At 40.2% G+C, this 27,055-nt stretch overlaps 2 protein-coding genes across 10 annotated transcripts in view; one reads left to right on the top strand and one right to left on the bottom strand.

Moving 5' to 3' along the window:
- The window catches only part of LOC144215405 (aminopeptidase O-like), a 67,407-nt gene that overhangs the window by 35,287 nt on the left and 5,065 nt on the right, over positions 1-27,055 (top strand). For 8 of the 9 annotated variants that reach the window (XR_013330423.1, XR_013330425.1, XR_013330424.1 and 5 more), the window contains 5 exons: positions 1,135-1,197; positions 2,023-2,103; positions 20,111-20,227; positions 24,829-24,915; positions 24,990-25,133. Coding sequence is in view for 6 of the 9 variants with exons in the window: in XM_077744311.1 (XP_077600437.1) it covers positions 1,135-1,197; positions 2,023-2,103; positions 20,111-20,227; positions 24,829-24,915; positions 24,990-25,130 (489 nt within the window). In the remaining 3 variants the exon portion in view is untranslated. Of the gene's footprint in view, positions 1-1,134; positions 1,198-2,022; positions 2,104-20,110; positions 20,228-24,828; positions 24,916-24,989; positions 25,134-26,662; positions 26,764-27,055 lie in introns of those variants that run through there. The other variant, XM_077744309.1, reaches the window with a different exon arrangement.
- Positions 24,537-27,055, bottom strand: part of LOC144215407 (Fanconi anemia group C protein-like) — a 26,567-nt gene continuing 24,048 nt past the window's right edge. The window contains exon 16 of the mRNA XM_077744315.1: positions 24,537-25,126. The gene's annotated coding sequence lies outside the window, so the exon portion shown is untranslated. The remainder of the gene's footprint in view (positions 25,127-27,055) is intronic.

Here is a 27,055-nt window from a genome sequence, read left to right as displayed (position 1 = left end):
TAATCTAACTTTTTTTTACAGTCCTTTGACAAAGCTCAGCAGTAATGTATGTTGATTTTTTTTTTGCATCACGGCATAGCCAATACAGTGATCGCTCTGTTTAAGCATAATATTTGAGGAGAATATAATGTCGAATGTAGTTTTATTTGCAAATAAAAATGAAATAAATAGGAGCTAACATCAGCTAGGGTTCGATATGGAGCGATTAGAAGACAAGATATCTTCTAGATATTAATACACAAAGATGGCATTGCCTCAATAGCCTCTGATTTGTCAATTGTCGCACAAACGCTTGTAGTTGGATGAACCCTGTAAATCACAAGTGCTGCAATCTGGAGCTCCGGGATTGTTTAGATTCATATTTTACTTTGTTATCCTGCCCACACTGTTTTGTCCAATGATTGAACAATGCTGGCACATGCGTAGGTTTGTTTTCAAATCCTAGGTGGCTTGCAAAAATTGCAATATGAACAGGAACTGCACCAAAAAAGTCCAGACCAAATATATTTTGGTCCCGAATAAAGAAAGCCAAGCATGGACTTTCTTAGTGTGTATGCCCATAGCCAAAGTATTATGGAATCATTAGCTGAGTGGTGGGAATTATTGGAGTTAAGCTGATGTTGGTTTAGCATTGCCACTAAAATAGGGGTATTTTATTGGGATCATTAATCCACATCCATTCCTTCCGTCAGCTTTAGAGATCACTGACTTTCACCTATTAAATGTTGAAACCTTGGTCTTGGTCCAGGCTGTGTGAGTGCTCCTATTGAGCGTTGATTTGGGACACCCATCATCCTGGCACGTTGTGCTGAAAGCCTTAATAAGGTTACTGAGTAAGTAGGTTGTGTTTGTGCTTGTTTATATCTGCGTTTGTTTTTGTGGGGGTGAGGGGGCACGATCGTTCCTTCCGATGTCAGATATCATCTTTCATCCACTTCCTTCTCCAAAGAGTCAAACCGCGAGTTTCCGTCCTAAATGCAAGTGATTGCACTCCCACCATCATTCTCCCTCCCCTTCCTGCTCTCTCTGTCTCTCTCTCTCACTCTCGCTCTCGCTCTTGCTCTCTCTTGCTCTCTCTCACTCAGCATTCCACTCTGTCCTGATCACTCACAGCTCTTCTCCTCTGTCGTCCAGTGGCTGCACGAAAGAAGCGCTGTGTGGTCTCAGGCGACTTTGGTGAAAGAAGTCAAGGCAGAGGTAAGTCTTTTTTTTTTCCCCCTTTGTTTTTCACTACCAATAATTTCTCATTACTAGCAATCTTTCCTTGTTTTTCTTTATCTTTTCTACCACGTCTGATATAATTTTACATCTTCTTGCCTTTTTGCGTCTGTCTGAGTACATGTCACTTGTATATCTGTTGCATTTCATTCTGTGCTACTGAACAAGATAGACACTGTATGCTTCCCAAATCATTAGTCCATCACATCACCCCCTCCATAACTTTGCCATTTGTAGAAGGTACTTGAGAATAACTCAAGAGAAGCAAAAGTCTCCATTTAAGACAGTTTTTTTCTTTGGCTGTGAAATGGAGCTCTGTACTAAAGAGCTGTACTTTGACTAATAACTCCTTTGTCTCAGTCGTCTGTTTGTCTGGATTATATATGGAGCGTGACAGATCACTGAGAGGTTAGATTTAATATGTGTCTGCGAAAAAGAGAGTGCGAGAGAGCATGAGTGTGTGTGTCTGTGTTAGTGTGTGCGAGTGAGAGCAGGAGAGAGAGAGAGAGAGAAACAGATAGAGATTCTGCACTGTATGTTAAGTCAAGCCTAGTGGCTCACTGAGCGACTCTCTCAAATAAATCCCAGCGAGACTTTCCACTCCAGCAACGTCACACGCAGGTTAAGTATTGTGCATTCACCATTTCCTACACCTCTCCCTTTTATTTTTGAACCACCCCCACTTCTCTCACTGCTCACTCAACGCTACTTTTCGGTGTTTTTCTCCACCTCATTACTCCCCTCATTTCCCTCCTTCTCTTTGCCACCTACAACCCACCACCCTCCTCATCTTCCCTCCTGCAGGTTGCAAAATGGATTCTCCTCAGTCATCAGGGGAAGGGCAGAAAGCGGAAGCGATTGGAGCCCAAGGTGAACTACAAAGAGGTAAGCAGCACTTGACTATGCAATTAACTCTTTCAGTGCCATCGACAATGATAAATGTCCACTCATGCACTCTTTTCATCATTCTGTCGTGAATTTAAATTAGTATGTTACTAGTAGACATTCAAAAGTCTGTCCTTTCAAATGGATTGGACGTCTTTTGCCGACAATGGCACCCAATGAGTTCAACACCATAACTTTTAATCATAATCTTTCCCATTTTACTGACATTTTCATTCATAAAATGTTAACGTGTATTTGTCTTATCTTTGTGTATATAGTCTCCTCGTCACCCATCCAGTATTTACCCTCATAAGTCCTTGTATATATCACATGCCGCTCAGACTTTATGTGGTCATGGTCAGTACATGTGAATAAGGGAGAATGGGCGAGGGAAGAATAGACACAATTTATTCGTGACATTCTACCACCAAAGGTCTGTCTCATCCCTTTCAGTACTTCCTGTCAGAGAGCTTGGGATGCCACCCACTAAAATAGTACCCACTCCTAAAAAAGATGATGATGTGTGTTGGGGTGTATGAGGGTGCGTGTGTGCATGTGTACTTGTTAATTAAGAATACCATGGGATAACTAATCCCTTCTACTCTCCATTTCACACACAAACCCACACATACGCCTGCAACATTAATGGACACACACTGATCCAAGAACCAGGAGATGTGCAGGAGTCATTAATCAGAGTAGTGCACTGTTTATATATACATACTGTATGAAGGATTTGACAACCTTTTTGTTGTTATTTTGTGCAGCAGTAAGGTCATTTTTTGTAGTACAGTGGGTCTTCTAAAGACAGCAAAAATATGCTAAATAAGTCACCCAAAAACCTCAAGTTATTGAGGATTTTTAATATATACCATTTAATGAAATAAGAATATCAACGAATACTAGTGCTTTTTGTCAACCTTATTTGGAGGCGAGCAAGAGCAGAATGTGAAGGTAAAATATACACATGAACAAAGTGGACTCTAGATCTAGAGTTATTGTTCATTTAAGTTATTTAATATTTATAAATTAGATATACCTGTATAATTATGCCAGTGAAATAAATTTAAGGATACGCAACTATGAACTATTGTTCCACTAGATGGCAGAAGGCACATAATTAACATGTATATGTTCTATGTGTGACATTTTTGTTTAATAATGTTCCATGAGGTAAAATGTGTAATAAGGATTCAAATAGAGACCTAAATGACCAACATGGCACAACTTCAGATTTTATAAATTATGTGAATAAATCAGGTAGATGTTGACTATAGGATGATGCCATAAATATTTTTGTAAGTTAAAAATACATTTTCAGAAGGAGAGAATGGTTAGCAACGATCTATTTTGATGACAGTGGAATATCTTGTACATCACATTAATCCAGAAGATATATGTTGCTTCACTTGTGTTATTCTCAAGTATCTTATTATATTATGGAATAATTCTACTTTTGGTGGTGTTGGCTGGAAATAAAAGTCTGGCTATGATATAATTCTTACTCAGTAGCTGCAAACTGAAAAATAGAAGATAATTAATTTGTCACTCACTCAGCACGACCAAGTGCTCCACTGTGTCTGGCACATGCACAAGTTTATAGTTGTTCGCTAATTGGCTTCCATTCCGGTTCAAATAACAATCACTCTGTCGACTATGGACATAAGGGTTTGTGATTTATAATATTGTTTTAACATTAATAAGCTCTGATTCTTTTCCGTGCAGCTGAACAATTTGAAATACAAATAACACAGCAGCAGCAAGCAAGAATATTAATCGCTCAAGATGAGACCTCTGATAATTGTCCCTTTTTGGACTTTGTTAGCAAGGAATCGTAAATGCTCAAATGTGAGCTTGTAATTGATATGCGTTCAGGTGTAAGATAAGGTTGAGTGTTTTGCAATTAACAGGATGGCTAACCTTAATGTAAGACGAAGAGAAATTAAAAGTGATTCATGGTTTTATTTTTTTATTAACAATAGTTTGCTCATTTTCACACTTGTCTGATCGTTAAGAATGTTACTAAGAACATAAGTTTCTGTGATGCCGACAGTTGAGCCCCCTCCTCCTCATTATATCCTATGGGAAATCATTGTTGAAAGCAACGTCCGGAGCATAATGTGTTGGGGTTTTAAGGGTTCCACTTTATATAGCTGTTAACGTTACGACTTTAGAGTTGTTCCCGTAGCTACAATCCATTGCACACTCAAGTTCAGACTGGATTTTGTTTCTGGATCTAGATCAGTGCACTCTCTTCTTTTCTTTATCCAAGGGCAGGCACATGCCTGTAGAGTACCCCCACCCCACTCTTTTCAAGCACCAAAACTACCCACCGTCTGGTATATTTACAAGGCGTAAATTCGTTCACAAACACACTTACTCCCCATAAGTGGTAGCAAAAAGAAGTCTTCCTGTCTGAAGTAGAAGGAGGAGGTGAAAAGGGTGAAGGGGGGTGCCATAATCCACCTCATGAAAGAATGGCCAATTGCTGTCTACTTGGCTGTACTCAATAGTGAGAATGAGCGAGGGAGGGGATGAGTGGTTGGACGGCTGAAGCGGGGCGGCGTGAGGGAGGGGGGAGGTCAGCGTTTGAAGTAACACCATAAAAGCCACGGTGAAAGGAAACACGAAGTGACCCCACCACGACACCTTTATACACCCCTCTACCCTGCATCCAGGCTCGCTCCTCCCTTTGTTGATGTGTGTGCAGATAGCCCCATGGATGGGCCAGGTGTACTTTATAGTACTCCTTCATGTACTTCAAACGCTAAGAGTTCAATTTTACCTCGGCCCCCTCCCCTATGCCGGAAGCCTGCTGTTTAATGTTATTCAAAACACAATGGTCAGGGGAGAGAAAAGTGGTAGTGACAGGTAAAATATGATTAAATTAAGTGGTTATCAAATCGGCCAATGCAAACATTTGGTAGTGGTAAACTAGCAGTGCACAACACAAAACCTGATAGTAGCAAAAAATATCCATATTTTGTCTCAGCTAATTCAAAATATTGTGCTGCACTTGCTCATTGGAAAACCAGGGCCTTTTTTTAGTTTATACAAAAAACTAATTTAAAGCATGATTAGAGTAGTTATTGCCATTAAGTCTGTCGCGATATCAAATGAGGTAATTAATTGCACAGTAAATGAAAATAAGCCGGTAACTTTATCCCGTGCGATTTATGGCTGTGAACGTGTCTGAATTTGATCTTGCACTCAGCACACGTGTGTTAAGAGTTCACACTATGCTGTGACATGAGGCTCACTCTGTTGGTAACTGGATTTGGATATGATCGTTTTATACATTTGAGAGAGCAAAGAGATCCGTCTTCCTGTCAATCATTCAATAGAGGGAGGCGGGGCCAAGGACACATGCAAAGAGGGATCACAACAATGATAGAGGAGAGGGTAGATGAAAAGAGAAGGAAAGTGATGTGATTAATTATGATGACAATAAGAATTTGTGTTGCTTGTTCATAATGTGAAGTACCTGCACTCTTTATACACGCTTTTAGACAGTTTTTACAAATAAGGAACCGGTTTTAATGAATCATACTGCTGTGGACTGCCGGTTGCACTGTTCCAACAGGTGCACAGGGGCTATATTTAAAAATGCAGTACAGTTTATTTTCCAAAAAAATAAGTAATAGTGTTAAGAGTGTAATTGTTGTTTTTGCTCCTTACAGTTGTGTTTTCTGTTTTTCACTTATTATATAGAGCTTTATTTTGGCTGTTGTTTTTTTTAAGTGCTCTTAAAAATACACTTGAGTTGAATAGAGAGTCAAGTATGTGGAAAACATCTATGAAAAAAATACAGACTGAAGTAATTTTGATGTATTTTTTGGGTGTATAATTGAGTAGCAGAGAACTCTCATTTAGTAGTGTGAATCCACTGCTGAATAGCTCTCAAAAATGTTCACTCAATGTGTTCCACTCATGATCGTGGACTTTGAAGGACTGTTGCGCCACCTTTGTCCATGTTTTGCTGCATTTGCTGTATTTCATCTTAACACTTCATATCTTTGACTATGAACACGTGTTGTAGTTTCAAATCAAGACTTCAAAATTTCACCCAAGCTCTCATTTTCCTGAATTTGTAGTGGACAAAACTATTAACTATGTACATGCGACATTTATCCAAATGACCAAATACATGCTATATTTTTGTATAATTGTGCCAAATTGGTCACCTTACAAAAAGATTTTTTTGAACCTGCAGTTTGGTGATGTACAACGATCATGTAACAATCAAGAGGAATCAATAATAATTACTCTTGACTCTATGTAATGGAAATTTGGCTTAAGATAATGGCTGATACAATGTACTGTATCGGGATGAAAATGGCATCTAATACTCTGAATTAGGTAAGGAAATTGGTCATTTGAAAGGATGCAGCATACGACAGAATGGAACTGATTATGTAAGAGGTAAATGAGGATTGAAAAAACAAAGAAAGTGAGGGAGGCCTAACATCTTGTGTGTAGAATTTAGTCAGAGCTCGGGCAACATTTCGAACTAATGACTTGATGGGTGATTAGGGAATACAACACACGTGCTTGCGTTACCAAAGCCAGAGAGATGGAAAGAGCCAGACACCCCCTGCTGTGTACCAGGGTTCTGGTCGATCCAATAAAGTCCAAGTTTATTACCAACTTCCATTTTGCATGGTTCTGCAGTAATGTTATTGATTTTTTCCCCCCAGACTAATCTCCATGTCTGACCACTACTTCTCATAGACGCATATAATGAGCACGTGTACATGTTCCTCAATCATGAATGCATCTGGGAAGTGTATAGTGGAATATTAGTTATGGCCGCAAAGTAATGGGCCTCATTCTATTCTCATTTTCCTCCGTGGTCGACATAATGAGGCTGCCGTCTGCCCTGTTGGTCAGAGAAGGAACCCCGGGAGAAGGGGAAAAAGCTGGGAATACCTGAGATGACTTCTCTTGCATTGATAAGGTCTTTTTGAAGATAACTCTTGTAAGATAGAAAATTGATCATGTTATTGCTCTGGACTTCCTCACGAGCCTTTCCAATAATCACAAGATTATCCAGATTGATTAAAGTGGACATGCCTGAAGCATTTCCTGATCAACATTGAATGTTACCCTTCAGTGAGCTTAATGGTCAACGACTGAAAATGACCTCAGTAGTGCCAATTGAAAGCACAATCTTTTTCCAGGATTGGTTAAATGTCAAACAGATGCCTGTGACTTGAAGTCTTTACAAAAAGGCACACGAGAGGGTTTGAAAACGTCCATTTTTCACAGCAGTGGTATAAATCTTGAGTTGAACACAAACTGACACAACACCTTTAATGTGGATGTTTACACAGCTCTTCCTTTTGATGAACACACCTGTGTGATAGTATAACCTGGGATTCTTGACATTCTGTCTGAATATGTGAAAATTATTCTGGCTTTACATTCTCCCTGTAGATTCCATTCATACATTTTCTGAACTGCTTATCCTCATAAGAGGGGTGCTGGAGCTTCTCCCAGCTAACTACAGGGGTTGGACACCCTAAATCAAAGGCCAGCCAATCGCAGGGACCGACAATCATTCACACCCGCACTTATACTTGAGGGCAATTTAGAGTTTCCAATCAGCCTACCCAATAATTTTAATGCTTGTTTTGTTTTCTATGATAGACGTAGTTGATCTTCGGAGCTCTGATTTGGATTTATAAATTGTATAAAGATATGTGAGGTTGTTGAAGTGAAGTTACATACAATTTTCATTTTGGCTGCAATATTGGCAGAGGAGTAAGCCATTAAAATGTATGAGCCGATACTGATTTCTATTTTAAAACCTATACAACTATACAACTGAAGCCATTCCAAACGCTACCCATTCCAAATAATGTTTTCAAGCACTAATTTATCAGAAAAGGCAGAGAGCAAAGAATGATATAAACACAAAAATTGTTCCACTCATGAACATTTTTCAACTTGCCCTAAATTCTTTACACCAAATCCTTTGAGTTTCATCTTTTTATTTTGTGTTCTTTATGTCTAAGAGTTTTGCACTTCACTTTGAAGAAACATACCTGTCAAGCTTTCAAAGCACTATTTCTGGCAACCTTGGTGTTGTGGGGATCCTTCACACATCTGTTTTTCCTTCATCTCTGTTTTCCCATCACTGTCTCATGGTTTATGTTACCTCTTCAGCCTTCCATCACCTCTTAGTTTTCTCTTCACTCCTCAGCCTTTGGCATTTATTGGCAATGAATCAGAGATGATGCAGGAGAGGAGAGATGGGAAGCTTCAGGGATATGCTGGCCGTTTCTAGACGGGCTGCATCATAGCAGGATGGAAAATAGCCAGAAGAGTGGTATAGTTTAGGCTGTATGTGTGTGTGCGTGTGTGTCTGTGTTTTTTTTAGATCCACTGAGGGATCAGCTCGCTCCACTTATGCACACCACACCCCTCAATTTCACACACATCATGCATGATATTGCAGAGAGGTCAGGCCAATAGTTCCAACTTTATATCTGTTTTATTTCTTTGAGAGGTAAAAGTGGACTATAAATGCATTTTTGATGGATATTTTTAGGGGTAATAAATGAAGACTGGAATTTTTGATCGAAGGGGTGTGGCTTTTGTGAAATATTGAATGGATTGGCAGACAGTGGACTGAACTGACAATTGCCTGCCAGGTGAAAGGGTCGTATACTGCCATTGATCTATGCGTTAAATACAGAAAGGAGCACAAAGCGGCTACAGTACAAAATGGATTGCTTTAATTTTTTCAGAGAAGACTATAGGCTGTAAATGTCTTCAAATAAAGGGCTGTCATAATGAGGGGAATTGACAGTTGGCGTTTTCTCTAGGTCATTCAATAATACAACAGAGGTGCAATAAAACAATAGTTCATCTAAAATAGCCCTCAATAGACAAACCTCTAGGCCAAAATTGTACATCAATCATAGGCTCTGTTTTATCCTTAAGTCAGCAAAAATCGTGTTTACTTTGATGATATACAGTACACAAAGGGCCCGAGTGATGGGTTGTTGAAAAATAAGTCTTCAAGTTCCCAGTTTACTGCTTAGATCGTCCTCGCCAAATTCACAAAACATACAGACCAGTCTGGTTCCACTTTCCTATCACTAATAAAGGAAATAGAAAGAAGTGTGTATTGGTCTGAAAGAGCCGCCAACAATCATGGAGTACAAGGTCAAGGGTGTGTCACCTGACACTTGTCTATTGATGTCCTGGTGTCTTAGTATCTATTTTCAGTCATATTATATGCTGTCTTGGAGTCAGATTTGGTGATGTCTTATGGTGTAATTGGGCAAATACAGTGGTTCATGGATCCTGTCCAAAAGGCAAAATTATGTATTAGGTATTAGGTACATAAATCAAGTATCTGTCATTCAGAATGATGGACAGTAGGTGTTGCTGGTTTGGTGTTTTGAAGCTTCTGGGTTTTCTCAAACCAATTTGTTGTTGTCATAAGGCTTTGTCTACATAGTGTTTTTTTTGAATTTTTTATTCAACCCAAGAAACAAATTAGGTAAGATATGCTATGTGGTGAGACAATTTGAGTCAACAATAGCCAATTTGAATCATCAGAGGAATTTATTTGTTGAGTGATGGCTTCATTTGTTGTGTTAAGGAGTAAAGGGGATGAAGTGGGAAGAGTGCCAGCATGTATTTGTCTCATTTATCACTCAGCAGCGGTTCTTTTTTTGGGGGTCGTTTAAAGCTCACAGTTGGTCTCCTCTAACATAGTGCCGACATTGCTGTGTTGATTGTGCGCATGCGCTTGCTATGGTAATGGAGGAAGAGTTGATGATGTACAAGCCATCCAGACATATACATTGATCATGATGGTAAGTGAATACTAAAAGACTTTGTTAGTACAGGGTCCCGGCTAATGCATTGAAAGGTTCATCATAAAGACTTTACAGGCATCAGTTCATAGATTCAAAGTACTTTATAATAAGTAAGGCGATGAGTATGCTGGCTAATGTCTTAATGTGTAATTATTGCATCGTTCCAAACAGTGGAACATCTGTCGGTCCCGGTAACGACTGGGGAGCTGATTGGGCCCTCAGACGTCCCTAACGCAATTAGACTTGTCAGAGACACTCACATGCACATTTGCACACGCATGCAAAATGTGATGTCAGCTGTGTGCCATTACGATCCAAAAATGATGGATGGCATTGTATGTGAGGTCAATTCCCAGTGATTGTTTTGTATTTTGTTTGTTTGTGTGTGTAATGTTGTGTATGCTCACATTTAATGTGCAGCGTTCAATGCTCCTTGTTTATATGCACATCAAAAATTTGGTTTTAGACCAATAATGCTCCTGCCATATGCACAAAGTAGTATTCTTTAACAAGCTCACACAAGCCCAAATAAAGTTAACGAGAGTTGCTCATAGATTGTATTTGTAGTAGGAAATAGATTGGGAGTTGTCCTACATGTAATAGAACAGTTTTGTTGTTGTTTGTTTTTTGTGCCAAAAGCTACTTGCAGGTTTTTTTTCCAAGAACCCAAAAAAATATATTTTGTTTGGAATTGGTTGTCCTTAAGGCTACTGAAGTCTGTCACCCCGTTGATGTCTGTTGTAATCTAGGATCTCGTTAGACAGGCAGGCACACTCATGTGAAGCCATTGAGTCCGTGCCAAGCACAGGCAGCTCCAAAATCTTGGCTATCATGTGGCGCAAAGCTGAATGTGGGCTTATCACGACAAATAGACAGAAGGATTATCTTCCCCAGGAGTCACCAGTTTTTAATATAACAATGCAAACAAAACATTTTGACTTTCCCTTGATATGTTTTCCTCTATCACTTTTATTCCTTGTCTCATCTTGTAGCACTTTTTGGCCATTGGCTAATGGCCCCATCATGTGAAGCTGCTTAAATGAGTATTTCCAAGTGCACAAAAACTGTTTTTAATTCCCTGTAAATACTTATTCTTTACTCTGGTTTTATGCACGAAACAACTTTGATTTCTTAATCTATTTTTTTCCTCACAGAATATTACAATGTATGATTTCTTGACATTTCTTACGGAACACGTGACCCTTGCTCTTGGCACAACAGTGTGCCGTGGGACATTGGTTGGGAAAAATTGCTATACAGGCCAGAATCTCTCTAGACTGTAGTTGGTTTTCTTCTCTAATGTTTAATATGGAAACTGCAACCTTTCCAGATGAAACAATTTATGTAACACATATTTGTACATTCCAGTTACCCTATAAAGGCAGCCAACAGTAGTGCTGTAGAATCTGTAGCACTCTATCCCCGCTTTTTTTGGTCTTAAACCTGCAACCTTCCCAGGCTAAACCATTGTTAATGCCCCACCCCCTGTCTGTGCACTTTTAACCTCAGCAATTATCAAGAACAGCACCCACCACTGCAAATATTTATCTTTTACTCCTTGAAGGAAGCTGCAGCTTGGCCAGAGGTTACCAATGTTTCTTTTCACCCCATAGGGATTATATTTTTACCTCCCCCACCCCCAGTATCTGAGGCCAGAACAAATGACAGGAGGAAATTAAAGCTAGGAGTGCATTTATTTTCAGCCTTTAGTCACATTTCACCTTTGAGCACTTTATTTATGAAAGCGACAGGGCGTTAAGTGTCTGGGAGATAACTGAATTAAAGATTAGCATTTCTGTGAATTCTGGTGAGATGCCCTGAGTTTGGATGGTTTCATTTACCTCAGGCTTGGCGGTGAAATAACTCGACAAATACTTCAGTGAATACTTTGTAGTATACATAAAGATATATGTTCCCTACCCCCCAAAGGAATGAATCAGTGGGTTTTGAGCCTTGACTATGTGGGGGGTGCACTGGAGTTTATTTGCTTAGTGTCATAAGATTTACCTGACAGTTCGGGCTGGATTTAGGTAACTGTTTTTCATTTAATTTCATGTTTATGGGCTCAATGTTTCTTTTTCCATAAAATGTGTAGGTAATTGATGGACTTGGGTTACACCACCGCCATTGGAATGGAACAACGAACTGTGTAGCAAATGCTGTTTTTCTTTTTTTTTTTTTCTTCCATAAAATGTCTTTTAGGTTTTTTTTAAAGCCACCACAAAACTCAAAATGCTGTGGGTGCAGGTTTTTGTTTCAACCGATCCAACAGAAAGAGTTTAATCAATGAGGTTTCTGCTGAAACAAGAAGCACCTTACTGCAATCCACTGATTTCACTTCTAAAATACTAGATTGGTCTAAAGGTCTTATAGGTTGTAACGAAAACCCGGACCCACTGCAGCCCTTTCTTGAATTGTTTGGAGAACCCTGAGTTAAAGTACCAAACAAATGCATTCCACTGGTTTGCCCTGTTAAACAATACCTATTTTGTTTAGCAAGCTGTCAGCCTTCTTCAATTCAACAATACTTGGTAGCCGCTTGGACATTCAATCCCCAAATTGCAAGAAAATTGGATTTACGAGTTTTTACACCTTTTCAAAAGAGCTGTAAAGTGGAAATGACACTTTCTTGTCTCAGACTCCCAAGACTAAACAAGACATAAAGCCTTTCCTGCAGGGGAGTTGGTAGAGCTAAACTGGAATAAACGTGTTAAGATAAAAACCAGCGTCCTGAGGGTAGCTGTGAAGTTTCTTGTCTCTATCGGCAACAGAGCCGCAGATTACAATGATATGGATGTGATTGGAGACTGAGGGAGTCATTCGCTGGGGATGGTTATGTTGGCGAGTTTCACATAGTGCTGGAGATTAATTAAACTCCCCACGTGTTTTGGAGGTGTGCGTGCATGTGTGAACGATTGAGTCAGAGTGGTGATAAACAGGAGAGAAAATGTGGCGATTGCCTTGCCGATCGGGACCAGACTGCAAGAAGCTATCATTTTACATAACAACAGCTGCACACAAAAAAGAGCAAAGTGCTGATGGAAAGTTATCTGCTGGTGTGCACATGCTGGTATTGTAAATGGTCTTTCCCCATGGCAGAATGCACAGCGGCATTTCTTTTAGCTTAACCTCTGACTGGTAACCCCTCGTTGAACCTGTTCTCTTCTGTGATTGGCCAAAGCAGCGGGATACACTCATACCCAAGGCGTGGGCACTATGGGAACTCATGTACTAGCACATGTCGTGAATCCCCCATAAATGCACGAGAATGAGAAGGGGATGAGGTAGCGGCTTTGACAGACACAATACAGGTGTTTCGTTATCACAAATTAATCTGATAAAGAACGCACCACTAAACGTATGTCTTACCTTACAGAATGAGGTTGCAGGGACCATAGAAGATTACAGTCATGGGAAAGAGTAAAAAGAATTAACGTGATTTTGTTGTTGTTGTTGTAGTTCCTAGTAAGTAAACAATCAGGTGGGAAATTTTCGTAAGAGCATTTTTTATCAGAGTTGGCTTTACGATAAAAATAATAGGAACTTGTCAAACTAGAGGCATATACTTTATCCTTCTGCTTGTTCTGATTGCTGCCTAATGGATGTGTAGGCAGGCTTTTTGTCCAGCAACATTTTGTAGCGGGATTTCTTAAGCAAACCATTTAAATGTTTTGGGGAAATGAAATGAAAGACATTTGTTTTCCAGATGGGTCAAGTTGATTGGCATGTCTGTGTTTTTGTTCTGAATGTTTACCCTGCCATTATGTTGGTATGGAGGCAAACATTCCTATGTCAGACAACACATCAATGCGACATTGATCGCAGCTTGGTGTTGTTGTTGCTGCAGGGCTCTCTCTCTTTCTGTGTCTTGAACAAAAATATACAGCACTAAACTAGTTCCTCAGCTAGATGTTGTCACAGCGCTTTTCAAACGAAAAGCAAGCCGGATGTTCGTTACTATCAGATTACAGCAGCTGTAGGTCATCGCCGAAGTCATCAGTCTGTGACCAGAACTGTCTATGAGATCATCACAGTGCTGCAGCAGAAGCAGGTGTAAATATCGTCTGAGGAGATGATAGCACGGGTCCAATGGCTAGCATGCAACTCACTGATAACCTTTCACAATCTCCAATCCCATTACCAGAAAATTGGTTTGCAAATCCTGTGATGTCAGCAAGCCTCTTTTTCTTTTTTCTTCTTCGTTTTTTTTCATAACATCTCCGTGGACCATGTGAAACCACAAGATTGCAGCATCATATCCCTGCAGTCTGGGAATTTTATTTTGCGCTGGCCACTTACCATATTTATAGACTTATATTAATAGGTTTTCATCCTTTTCGCTGTACCTTTTTATTAAATTCTCCCACACATGCTTCTGCAAGCACTTTTGTGAGGAGAGAGACATGTTGGCAATACGTGACACCAGAGCATGGTTATTTAATCAACTTTACTATGACTATACTATCTGGGGTTTAGATACCATAACAATGGAGAAAAAAGACGAGGATGACTCTCTAACCCTTTGCCAACATTTATTAGCCTTGCATCATTTGACTAAAAGTTTCTCGTCTTGCTCTTTTAATCCCCACCATCTGCTCCATTTTTTCCCCCTGCATTTAAATTCTTAGCAGCCTTATCGAGCACTTACGGGCTAATTAAAAGTGCTAGTGTTTGTGATGCCACTTTTTCTGTCATGCCCCGCATGAAATCACAACAGCTGCCGAGCACACTGTTTCTCGACAAGACCGGCAAACGCCACAGCAGTTAAAGAAGATGAATGTTTGTCGCCTTAAATCAGGGTCGAATAAGACACGGCCGCACAATAGCTCGCTTGACAGGGGGAGAGTGACGAGTAGCGGGCTTGTCGCCGGAGGGCAGGCCGCCATGGTGACGGGGGTGGGCGAGAAAGATAAAAAAGAAGGGACTCAGGGGAAAGAAAGGGTGAAACCTTAGTACCTGACACGTACGCTGAGGCCTTTAGCTGTTGGAGCCAGAATGGCTTTTTACAAGCTTGTGGTCAGACAGAAATAAAAGGCAGCCAAGCGGCTGAATGGCATCACACACACACACCCAAGTCAATGGCCTCTCAGAAATCACAGTTTGGTTTTATAATGTCACAGTTATTCAACGTCTCCAAACCCTTTAATGCGCTATGACTGAACAAGCAGTGTACTTCTCCCCTGGGGTGAGCAGACCTGCAGGCAGAGAAAGAAAGCATTCGAAACACCTTTGAAAGGCGCAATGCCATCATGCTTTGTGGAGTTGTTATATAGATTTTGAGAGTCGTCAAGCCTTGACTTTTTACTCCGGGGTATTGGTATCAGTTTTTTTGCAGAAAGGCTTTTGTCATTGAGTTACAATAGGCGTCTGTTTATCATGTAATTTATTACTCTTGGACAAATTGTCATGTTATGGGTTACCTGCACGCTACCTGCAGTACACATGTATGGCCTCAAGACAAAGGTGAATGAATGAAAGGAGAAAATGACAAGTTGAAGATCAATCAGAGCTTCGAGTCATTACTGGCTCGCTCTGCTATTTACAGTACAAACCAGAGCGTGACTTGGTGCTGTTGCCATGGAGATGCTGATGGATTGCTGGCGAGCACCAGAAACAGATTTAGGATTGAAATGTTTCATCTGGACAACCCTTTTAAATCACTTTGGACTGTCTCTGAAAGTAGAGCGCTCAAGTGTAGGCCAACTCAAATCCTAGTCTACCCTGTATTTTCAACTGTTTGTGTGTGTGTGAAGACTAAGGGGGTCCTCTCCATTTTGGATGCATGAACGAACAGTGAAGATCGTCTAACTTATTCCCATGGTCCCTTACAACACGTGAGTTATTTTGACTTTTACGAAGTATGTGATAGACACATTTATACTTGTTGTTGTTATGGCAATCGCTGTGTGCATGCCATTGTTGTGTGGAATACGAAAAGGAGCAGCAAATTTCCCAGAGGTTTGCAAGTCTTGGCTCAATATGTACCTGATTGCCATCGTGTCAGCATTTTGTGTGTAAGTTGGGGCATATTGTCTTATGAACGACAATTCGGTTCTGCCCAACCCAAGGATAGCATAAAATGTTGGTTTTGTGGGGGGAGATTGTGTGCTGGTAAATGGTTGTTTGCCATTCTACTAGCTCTCTCATTAATAAGTGAGCACTCAGCAATGGAGTTCACCTTTCTCCCATAATTGCTTTCTCTCGGCGTCACACGCTCTCACAAAGAGAATGCAAGCAATGCTAATCATCAGCAAATCATAAATGGAGTCAAGCAAATCTGAGTACAAAGTATGTAAGAGTCCATTTTGTGTTATGCTGCTATCCATGTAATTTGGCAGTCACAGTACCGTCTGTTTCAGACTATAAAGCGAACCGGATTATAAAGCACTCCATCAATGAACAAGTTTATTTTCACACATGGTGCGCACCTGATGATAAAGTGCTTTAGTGCATTTAGTGCACCAATGCACTAAATTTGACTTTTTTCCCTTTTTTTAATCCTGACAATTTTTGTTTCCTTTATTAAAATGTTTACTCATTCACTCATTTTCAGTGCCGCTGATACTTGTCATGGTTGCGGGGAGCTGGAGCATATCCCAGTTGACTTTGGGCAAAAGGCAGACTGCACCACTAGACTGGTCGCCACTTAGTTGTAGAGCACACATTCAGAAAGACAAGCATTCACACTCACATTCACACAACTACCAAGTGGGAATTGATCCCATGTTGCCTGCGCCGATGTTAGGTCAAAGAACCCCTGTACCATTGATTCTCTTAATGTGTTTATTATTTGTTTTATTGATGTGTTTGATGGAAGAATGTATCTTCAGCACTTTACGGGAGCAATATCATACAGTTGTGCTAAAATAAAAAAACGTTCAAGGTCATTGAGCACAACCAGAATCCGTACATGCGAAGCACTATATTAGTCCTGTGTATATTTTGCGGAAAAAAGGATTTTAAGTGCACCTACAGTATGAAAAACAGTCGTAGGTTTCCATGCACTTAACACAAATGCCTCATCTTACCGATTTAGAAATAAATACATAAATAAATAAACTAAAGAATTAAAGGTAGTAACTGATAAAAACTGATTAAAAATTTGATCCCTGAATATTTTTGTGAGAAATGTGGTTTATAGTATGTTTTCAGTTTCAGTAACAACAACTTTTTTCACCTAAAGGAAAGCCAGCCAACTTCTTTTATCTAAAAACGTATAAATGTTTCATGGTAACCAGGGCATCCGCCATTACTTAACACAACAACCATTCGGGCCAGTTTAAGCAGTGTGGATACCCTGGTCACCAGGCAAAAGGAGTCATGTATGCACGAAACTATTCAGACAAAGAAGTGTTAATCCAAAATTATGTTATTACTTATCTTTTAAAGGAATTATATGATGAATGATAAAGATGCTTTTCGGTGATGAGGTGACTATTCTGAACTAAGTTATGTGCACCGATGCTTACATTCTGGGACGTTGATCAACTTTATAGCCAGTCTGTCTACTTTCTTGTTGGGTATAATTTGGTAAAATGGTATTATCAAAATAAAGGAAATCCAATACCCATCTTGGCCATTAACTGTGTTAGCACAGCAAGAAAAATACTAACAGTGGTATGTTTTATGTAGCATCCATTTAGGGGAAAAATAAACAAAAGATTTGATAAGGTTTTCTGCCGTATTTCATTATATTTTATTTCTAAGGTTTAGAGGAAAAACTGACACTCATTCTAGAATAACTGACGTCACTTTTTTAACATTGAGATTTTTATGTGCGCTATTGTTGGCTGGAAAATTGTTATGGCGACAGTGGCGCAGACATATTGATTAGCAGCATGTGTTCATAGAGGTGCACCAGAAACTCACTGCTAGTGTATGTGTGTGTGTGTGTGTGTTTGTGTGTGTATGTGTGTGTGTGTGTTTGTGTGTGTATGTGTCTGTGTGAGCCCACTATGGTTTATTGCTTTAGACTTTTCAAAGGGTGAGAGGGTGAGAGAGATCATGGGTGGGCCCCACAGAAACCCTCCAAAGATGGGTGCTCTATACTTCAGAGAATACTCACACTTTAAATTATGGAGGAGGAACGTATGGAAGATGAAAACGAGGGCTGAATATCATGTTTTCACGTCAAATGGTTTCCAGTGTGTGTCTGTGTGAAACTCTGCTACGTGCAAAGATACTTTAAATGGGAATTAGGCGTAGGTTTTTCCTTTTCATGGGATACATGAATGCATGTGTGGTTGGATTGATGAAAGGATGCTTGTCTTGATCTAAAGATGAAGGAAGAAACAAAGATCATTGTTGGTGGATGGGTTGTATTTAGCGCTTGCCAGATGGTAGCGGTTGGTTTCATGGTTGGGTGTGTGTTTGGTGCTGATTGGAGTGGTAAGATGAGAAGAATGGCTTGAAATATAACCAGAGTCTTCTTGGGTGGATCGGTTTTTCAAAGTGTGAAGAGATGGTTTGTGAAGTCTTGTCTAATTTGTCTGATTTTGGGGTGGCATAGCTCAGTGACCAAGTAGTAGTTTATTATCCAGCCAAGAGGTTGTAGGTTCTATTACCAGATTACAAGATACCAATCCCCACGTTGCCCCTGATTGTGCTTCATCAGTAGGTAAATGATAATGTAGTGCCAAAGCCCTTTAAGTGCTGTGAATGTGGAAAGGTACAAGTGTAAGTACATTTACTATAATTTAGGAGTTTGATGCCTTGTTGAAAGCTACGATGGTGTGGATAAAATGTGAGGCATTAAATCAATATTTTTTTTAAGGTTGGGTGGATTGATAAATAGAAGCAAGGATCGCGGGAGTACGTGTATGAAAGGTTAATAGATTGTTCATAAATGGTTAATATTGGCTAGATGAAAAGGAAGTGAAATTGATGGGTTGATAAAAGCGACGATGATGGGTGGCTTGACGGTTGGGTGACTTGGGAGACTTGATGGATGCAAAACAGAATAGATTATTGGAGGAATGGACGGGTGGCTTGTTGACTTGATTAAAGAAGCATGGAATAAAGAAAGATTGGTGGTGGAACAGATTGTTGGAATTAGGGATGCACTGGTGGTTTTGTTGCACAGCTAACTTGGATGGTTTGATGAATGATGGAAGGATCGGGGAGTAGATGTATGCTGAGCAATATCGTTTTCAGCACATTTGCCTCAAATCCTGTATGGTGTGGCATTTTTCGAAATTAAAGAACATGCTTTTTATGTTCAGTTCAAGACTTGAAATTGTCCAAAGGTGTGAGTGGGCATAGTCATTTGTGTATGTATGGCCAGCTATTGCCTGTTGAATGGTCCATCTCTTCCAAAAGCATCCCCCGCAATAGACTGCAACTCACTCGAGATATTAATAAGTACCAGTGTTATGGAAAATTGATATAAATTGGTAGAGTGGCTGGAAGGATAAGTGAATGGACAATATTGTATGAATGGACGTATATTTCAAATGGATACATTTCAAGTCTTTTGGCATAATGTTCTCTTTGGTTGTGCTTCACTCTCTCACGCCTTCTTTCACATGAGCCTCTATGGAGGCCCGAGCCATTAATTGCATCCCAAAAGGAGAACCTCACAGGGCAGGTGCCTGGCAGTTGAGAGTGTACCCTCCCTAGAGGAGTCTGAATCACTGCGGCACATCGCTGCCCACATCTATTGCAGGAATAATCTTTTCAATTCGCTGCTGACTTGTCAACGTCCCTTGTGGCATTTGTCATCAGAAGAAAATAAATCTAAACCTTTTGTCGTTCTGAAGAGGGTTTTCCTCGGTTGCTTTTGCCCTTCAGGAGGTGCATTTAGTCTACTTCCTTCCTCCGCTTTATTAAAAATATAACACTTTTATTGCTTTCTTAATTTCTCTTCTTTACGCTCAATTCTTCCGCTTTTGCCTAATATTCCCCTAGTTGCAAGGGATGCGCTTAGTTTAGCATATTTATTTCATTACCGCGTTTGGCTCACTTCTATTATCTCCATGCTTCTTGCATTGGAAGCTTTAATTGACTTATATTGATGTGTTTTGTCTCTCTGCCGAGAAAAAAAAAATGAAACTTTCGGGAAATGCCATGAAATGAAAATGTTTTTGCAAGTATGCAATCTGCTCAATTCAGACGAGTGTTTTGCAATTTATGCACAGTGCATTAATGTGATACACTATCTTTTTCATCACCAGGTGACCTCAGAGCAACTCATCTTGCTTTTGGAGCTTCTCTTAGAGGAAACCAAGCTGAGCGCATCTACCATGCATGCTTTGGCTCACGTCTATGACTTGCACAGCCAAGACGCTGAGGTAAGATACACACAAAGACACACACACACAAAGACACACACACAGTCTCTTAGAATAACGAGTGCAAGGTCTTCTCTCGTTGCCCGACCCAGCTTGCACCGCGCTGAGTAATGCGTAGTAAATTCTCCCCGTAATAGCAACTCTCCTCTTTACGGCCGCCATTACTGAGTAAAACCCCACAAGTATGCACGTCATGTTTTTTTAGTGCTGCACAAAGATCCTTAATGGTGCTATTAACAATGTGTGCACGCGCGGGAGTGTGCACGTGCTTTACTTTTCGTCTCTATTTGTTCTTTGCTGCAACCGGCAGTGGTACTAACTATTTTGTACATGATCTAATGAGTAGAATTTACTAAAGGCTGTAGAATTTAAAGTTAGAATATGCTGAACAAGAGTCAAACAAACAACCCTCTTGTGGCATCATCCAGGACTTGTATAATAAAATATTGATAAAATAAGCGTGAAAAAAATTCCCAGCTTATGTTGACTCCCTTCATGCATCAATCATGACTCTTTAATTCTTATTTGTTTTGCTAACATACATATAAGATGTGCTATCAGTGATTTTTTTTTTAATCTAATGATATCTTTGGATTGGATGTGCACTGTCCTTTAAATAGTTAAACTGTAAATATTGCACAACCTGTGATCCTGAAAATTTGAGAGCGTTTGAGTCATATTTCCACATTGGTGTTTATGACATATTACTTTGCAATTTGTTTTTTGTTTTAAAAAAAAAGTACTACTTGGACACGCACATCTGTTGCCGCATCATCTGCTAAGAAAGGCCACTGTCTAACAATGACAAACAAAACAAACATAAAAAACTTCCTAAGAATAACTTCAATAGACATGAAATAATCGCAATAATCAATTCAATTATATTTTTGGGAAAACTTCAAATTGGAACACACTCAAGTCACCTAGGGTCACAAAAAGAAAATGAGATAACCACATCATTATGGTCTTTGTCAGCAATCCAATTGAAATTTGGGTCCTAGTCCAAGATCTCCACACTTAGTTAAACTTCCCAAGCACACGGGAGGAAAGTCGTAGTCTACAGTTTCCAGGAGAAACCTTGAGTGTGTACTAAAAATATACGGGGCCATTATGTACATGATCTGGAATGGAGAAACACTTAAGCAAATACACACACACACACACACACATCTTTCTCCAAGGCAAATTTCTCATCCGGAGGAGTGTGTTCATTATCTACATTGATTCATTCTTGGTTTGCTTCTTCTGCATCTTTCCTTTACAAGACCGTTGGGCCTCTAGATGCAATCTTTATTGCAGTGTCTGGACCTTACACATTAACTGTGCTTTCATGTGCGTACTGTAGTTCTAGATAAACTATACATGGTGCATTTTTTTTTAAAGAAAATGCCAAGTTAGACTGAAATTTCCACATATCTCTGTAGCTATAGAGCTTACATTTCATTAAGGAGGGAAAGATGATGAATGGAGTGGTGGAAAAGAAAGCAAACGCTATATAGGGCATGTCTTTGTCATCATATAGCCTTAAATTGAAACACTTTCGTAAATGCCCTTCACTTTTGTCACAGCAGCTTTATTGTCAGTGAAAGGTGCCGAAAAGGTTTGCTCATTCAGCATCTGTTTTAGTGCCCAAGCAGTAAGTCATCAGAAAAGTTTGCCAGTGTTGCGTGCGAAGGTTCACTTTTCAGTTCATGCTGCTGAAAGGAAATGGGGCGGGTGCCCACAACTTGTCTGCCCATGGGACAATATGAGTGACCACGCATTTACATACGTGCGAGTGACTGGAGCATGTGGCCGCATGTATGAGACCCTGCTGCGTGACTTTCGCCTGCTTTCTGTACTATGAGTTGCATGTCATGACTAGCCTGAGTGCCTGTGTGTGTTCGCACACATGTGCCGGAATGTGCATTTAACATAGGTTTGTGTCAAAGGTCAGTCCAACGTGGTGGACACATCTGTTTTTAAAGTCTTAGGAATTATTGGGGTCAAAACAACAGCATAGTGTTGCATGTCTTCGGTTGAGTTTTGGGTTTTTCTTTGAGCGCAGAGCAATCGATCCCAGCCTATGTGACTATGTGGTTGAATACAATAGCTGGATCCAAAGCAGTTCTTGTAGAACCATTTCTCAAGTTTTGTCAGAATAACTCCCAGTTCTCCCATTACAAAGGAGCAAAGAATGTCACAAGAAGCTTTTTTTTTGGAAGGGAAACATCATTTTGCCCTTGTCCCGACCGGCACAAATTTAGTGGCTTAATGTGGATTGGTAGCTAATCAGCGGCCGTATAATTTTTGAAGGTCTCAATTGGATCTGTCGCAGAGAGGATTTGTGTAATATTTTGTGGCAGATAGAGGGAACAGTCCCTCTAGTTTGCCAATTTAACTCAGATATTGTCCAAATTTGGTGAGAATCTTAGTAGAAATCGGCATTGCAATGAATACAGGTTTTCTTCCAGCTGTTGCACAAACTCATGTGCGATAGCCACTGTACTCGTATTACAGTTTAGCGTGCTGGACATCAAAACAGGGGTAGGCAAACCGGTCCTAAAGGGGAGCTGAGGGTACAGATTTTTGCTGAAACTGTAAGCGCCTGACGGCAATCCACTGATTGCACTTCTAAGATACCAGATTGGTAGAAAGGTTTTCTCTTTAAAGGTTGGAACGAAAGCCTACACCCACTGCGGCCATTTGTGGAATGGTTGGCCCACGCCTGCATCAAAACCATGGCAGTTAAGTTTAATAGTATTTTTGTTGTTTGTATTGTATGATCAAATGATCGCTTGAATAGACAATTGTCCCTAAATGGCTTAAAAAATGAATTTATTGAGACTCATCTTCTGACTTCTTCCCATTTAGAATGTGGTGTGATTGTGTTGTGAATGGCTGTTATTGTTGCGGTTGTGCTTGAAAGCATTTTGAACTCTGGAGAAAAGTGCTGTCAAGGTCTAATACATAATATATGTAAACAACATTGAGGTGGTACTCTAGTGTATATTTTTCTATTATCTGTATTAACTTAATAAGTGATAAATATAATATGAGCCCATTACTTGATATAGCCAGATGAAGATTGCATTTTAAAAACAGAGTTGGTCACATCATCAACAAAAAGTTGGTATTTCATATTAGCCCAGAATGTTTTCATACATTACCATAGCGTCTCTCACAGGATGGCATTGATAAAAATGCAACACAGTGCACTAATGAATGGAGGAATGTGAACGTGCAAAAGGGGCACTCAGTTGGGATAGACTTTAATTTAAAAAATACAATAAAATAAAAACGTGAGGAGCTTGGGCGCCATGCAGCTGCCGCGCTGGGCTCTCCCCAGGAATGTAAAATCGACCAAGGCAACAGCTGCCGGAAGCCAGTACGTCGAGCTGACACTAAACGCGCAGCGACGGGCCTCTAAACATGAGTCAGGGGGAGACCATGTGCAAAAAGCACCTCAAGATTATTATTACGGATGTCGAGCATCACTTTTTATTCAATCAATCCTCCTCCTTACTGAGGAGCATCTTGAAAAATCAGGTCGGCGTCTGACCTTGACGAGGTCATGCGTGCGTGCACCTTCTCACGTCAAGTTCTGACTGCAGCGGGTCGATCTCGGTGCCAAAATACACTCTCTGCGCAGATGAGCCGTCAACTCCGCTTAAAGTGTTTTCCTGGCATCCTGCCAGGTTTGAGCCAAGAGAGTGCCCCGTCACAACTTCATTGGGTTGCTTGCGGACTCTGGCTTATGAAGCAATTAGCACACAAGGAATTTTCCTTTTGAAATGCTGTTTTAGGAGTTTTGCGTAAAATTAGTATTGCCAAACTGATCACTCATTTAACCCATGGCCTGCCAATCCGTTTGAAAAGATGGGTGTCTATCATCGTAAATGGTTGTGAATGGGTTACAGAGCTATGTTTTTAGTTAACAACTTGTTTTGTATTATTACTATTATTTTTACAATTTGTTTTTATTCCTTACGAGCATTGGATGAACAAATAGACAATCCAGTAAGGGTGCATTTTTCTTAGTTAATGCAGGGAAGACACATGCAATACTTAAAAGCAACTACTTTCATCAGATTGGACTTTATTGTATATTGTCATTTTTTTAATTATTAATTTTATTAACACCCCCTGTTCTGTATTACTTGCGTGTTTATACCTAAAGTTAAATAGATTTGTAAAATTGCATTCAAATACTTTTAAAAAATAATATCGGCTTAGCAATTCACTCTATTTATTTTTACTTGAATTAAAAATAATTTAAACATAAAAAACATTTTTGTGAATTTATAATCAACATACAAAATGTACAGTATGTATTGAATGCTTTTATTGTCATTATAAAAGTATAACAGGATTTAAAGCCTCTACATGAAATGCACAATAACAACAACAAACAAACAGAGAATAAGACAATAAATAATAACAATAACCAATAAATAAATAAGTAATGATTATTGACTTAATAAGTAGTCATGAGTAGGGAAGTGCACAGATAACAAACAGCTAAATAATAAATAAATAATACTAACCATCAATAAATAAGTAGTAAATAAATAACTTTTAATGCCAGCCCAATGTGTCAATGTCAGTGTTCTGCCTTGCAGGTGAGACATCGCTGGTGCGAGCTGGCGGTCAAACATAGACACGCTCCCGCATACGTTGACGTGGAGCACTTCCTGCTTCACGACCAAGTAAATATTTTCTCAACTATGGTGTCAACCCAAGCACAGTTTGAACATCAAATGGCATGTTTGTGCACCTCTAGGCAATGGGGGTGTATCTATACGGTGAGCTGATGGTCCAGGAGGACGCCGAGCAGCAAGCTCTTGCTCGTCGCTGTCTGTCCTTGGTCGGCGAGGAAATGGACCCATCGGCACGCACGGTGGTGGAAGAGATGGTACTCTGAACGGTAATATTGATTTTTGCCTTTTGGGAACAACAATCAACTGCAAATCATATTGTTTTACTGCCATTGGTGGGGTTTCACCTCCAATCCATTTTGAATGTGTTTTGCCGTCAATGGCAGCTAACGAGTTGAGGTACAATACACTGCACGGACACATTCCCATGTCAGAATGTGATTGTTAGACAAGGAATTTGGAAACTTGAGACACGGGGGGAGCGGATCACTTGGTGTCATTTTATAATACCCTTGACCCCTAAATGTCCTCTGCCGTGTGTGTGGCCAGAATTTTTCCTCTGTAAAATATTTGAATAGTCAAACCAGACTCTAGCCTTTGGATGTTTTGGCCTTCTAATCAAGATGACACTTGCCATGACAAGCAGTGTTAGAGATTAGCAAATGTGTGGGCTGCGCTTTTCTGGTGACTGGCTTTACTTACACTCCCTCTTAAAATCCGCTCAGTTCAATTCAGGCTTTTTTTTTTTAATAGATCAGCCAATAAAGCAAGATAGACGCACTAAAATCAATATTTATTTATTTTTTGTATTAAAAGAGTGGCCAGTCTGTTTTCTCTTCATTTTCAAAACACGGGATACACAGACCACCCAAATTCCTGGCGCAATTTTTCTGAGCTAAAAGGTCATAACAAAATGGCTGATATGTCACTGGAAAAATTAGATTCCCATTTTGACATTGCCAAAACCACATTTTTGAAATATGGGTCACTGTGACTCATTCTGCTGCACTGGGTCACTCACGTATTACTCGTTCCCATGATTTAGGGCACATTTTCAGTTACTTCTTTATTCAGTGACCAAATGTGACTAAAATTCACTACTTGTAGCTCATTTGATCAATATTTTCCTTCAAGACTCACTCTGCGGCGACGACCTTGACGTGAGAGCTTCCACACACACACAGGTCCGCCTCAAACTGAGCTCAAAAGCTGGTTTTAATTCGTCCACACTGCTTAACACACACACACACACGAGTAGACAGCTTGATGCCCAAGATGGTAAAAGTGTCTTTTGGCATATGTCCGTACCCCGAGGAATCTTCCTGTCACAACTGACATTTATTCATTTGGAATTATTTCGTGTCACTCGCCTTGGTAAGCTCCAAAGTTTGGGTTTTGGGATTGGCGTAGTGAGCACAGGGCCAACCGCCTTCTTTTAGCGTTACGGGAAAGGATAATGAAAGTCACGGCGTGGTGGGATAGTGCTTAGCCTGTCTGCCTCGTTATGGAGAAGTTTCCCATCAGCACATCACGCCAGTGATGAGGGAGGCTACTACTTATTTTGGAGTCCACGTATGCCAAAGCATACACAAGAATTCACTGAAGTTTGTGTCAACAAATGTGGACCACACTGTTCCTAACTTGGGTCCAATTAAGATGATGGATGAAGCCACTCCAGGCCACGTCAATGTTTTTGTTTTTACGTCCCCCCTTCCCTCTTTTCTCAATGTAATTTGTTGAGACCAGAACAGGCCATTGAAAGCACATATATCTGTATACTTTCTTTTTTTTTTTTAAGCCTACTCTGTCCTCTCAATGAGGGGCACGTCGCCGGATTAGTCTCCGCCGGACTTTGATTTCCCTTCCCTTCACGTCGAGTTCTGATTTTCCAGCGGGGGAAAAAATTGTGTGGCGTTGTCCGAGCTGCGGGGGTTCCTGGCGTGCTGATTTGTGACTTATGATAAAAATCACATTGCCAGGGATTACCACGCAGCCCTGACCCAACCGGCTTCCATGGCAACCATGCATGGGCGTGCGTACAGATTCAAAGTGAAGAAGACCTGATTGTCCAAAAAGAGGGTTTGCTCATTGTCTCCAACCAGGCACAGAGCTTAGCTGATTGGTGAACAGTGATTGTTTTCCTCTTTGTTCACAGTGGCTAAGTTCTGCACCTGAGGAGAACATTATACGC

Source organism: Stigmatopora nigra, chromosome 22 (genome assembly GCF_051989575.1).
Source record: "Stigmatopora nigra isolate UIUO_SnigA chromosome 22, RoL_Snig_1.1, whole genome shotgun sequence".
Taxonomy (NCBI): domain Eukaryota; kingdom Metazoa; phylum Chordata; class Actinopteri; order Syngnathiformes; family Syngnathidae; genus Stigmatopora; species Stigmatopora nigra.
The sequence above is the reverse complement of the archived record's forward strand: the minus strand, read 5'-3'. Positions and strand labels throughout refer to the sequence as shown.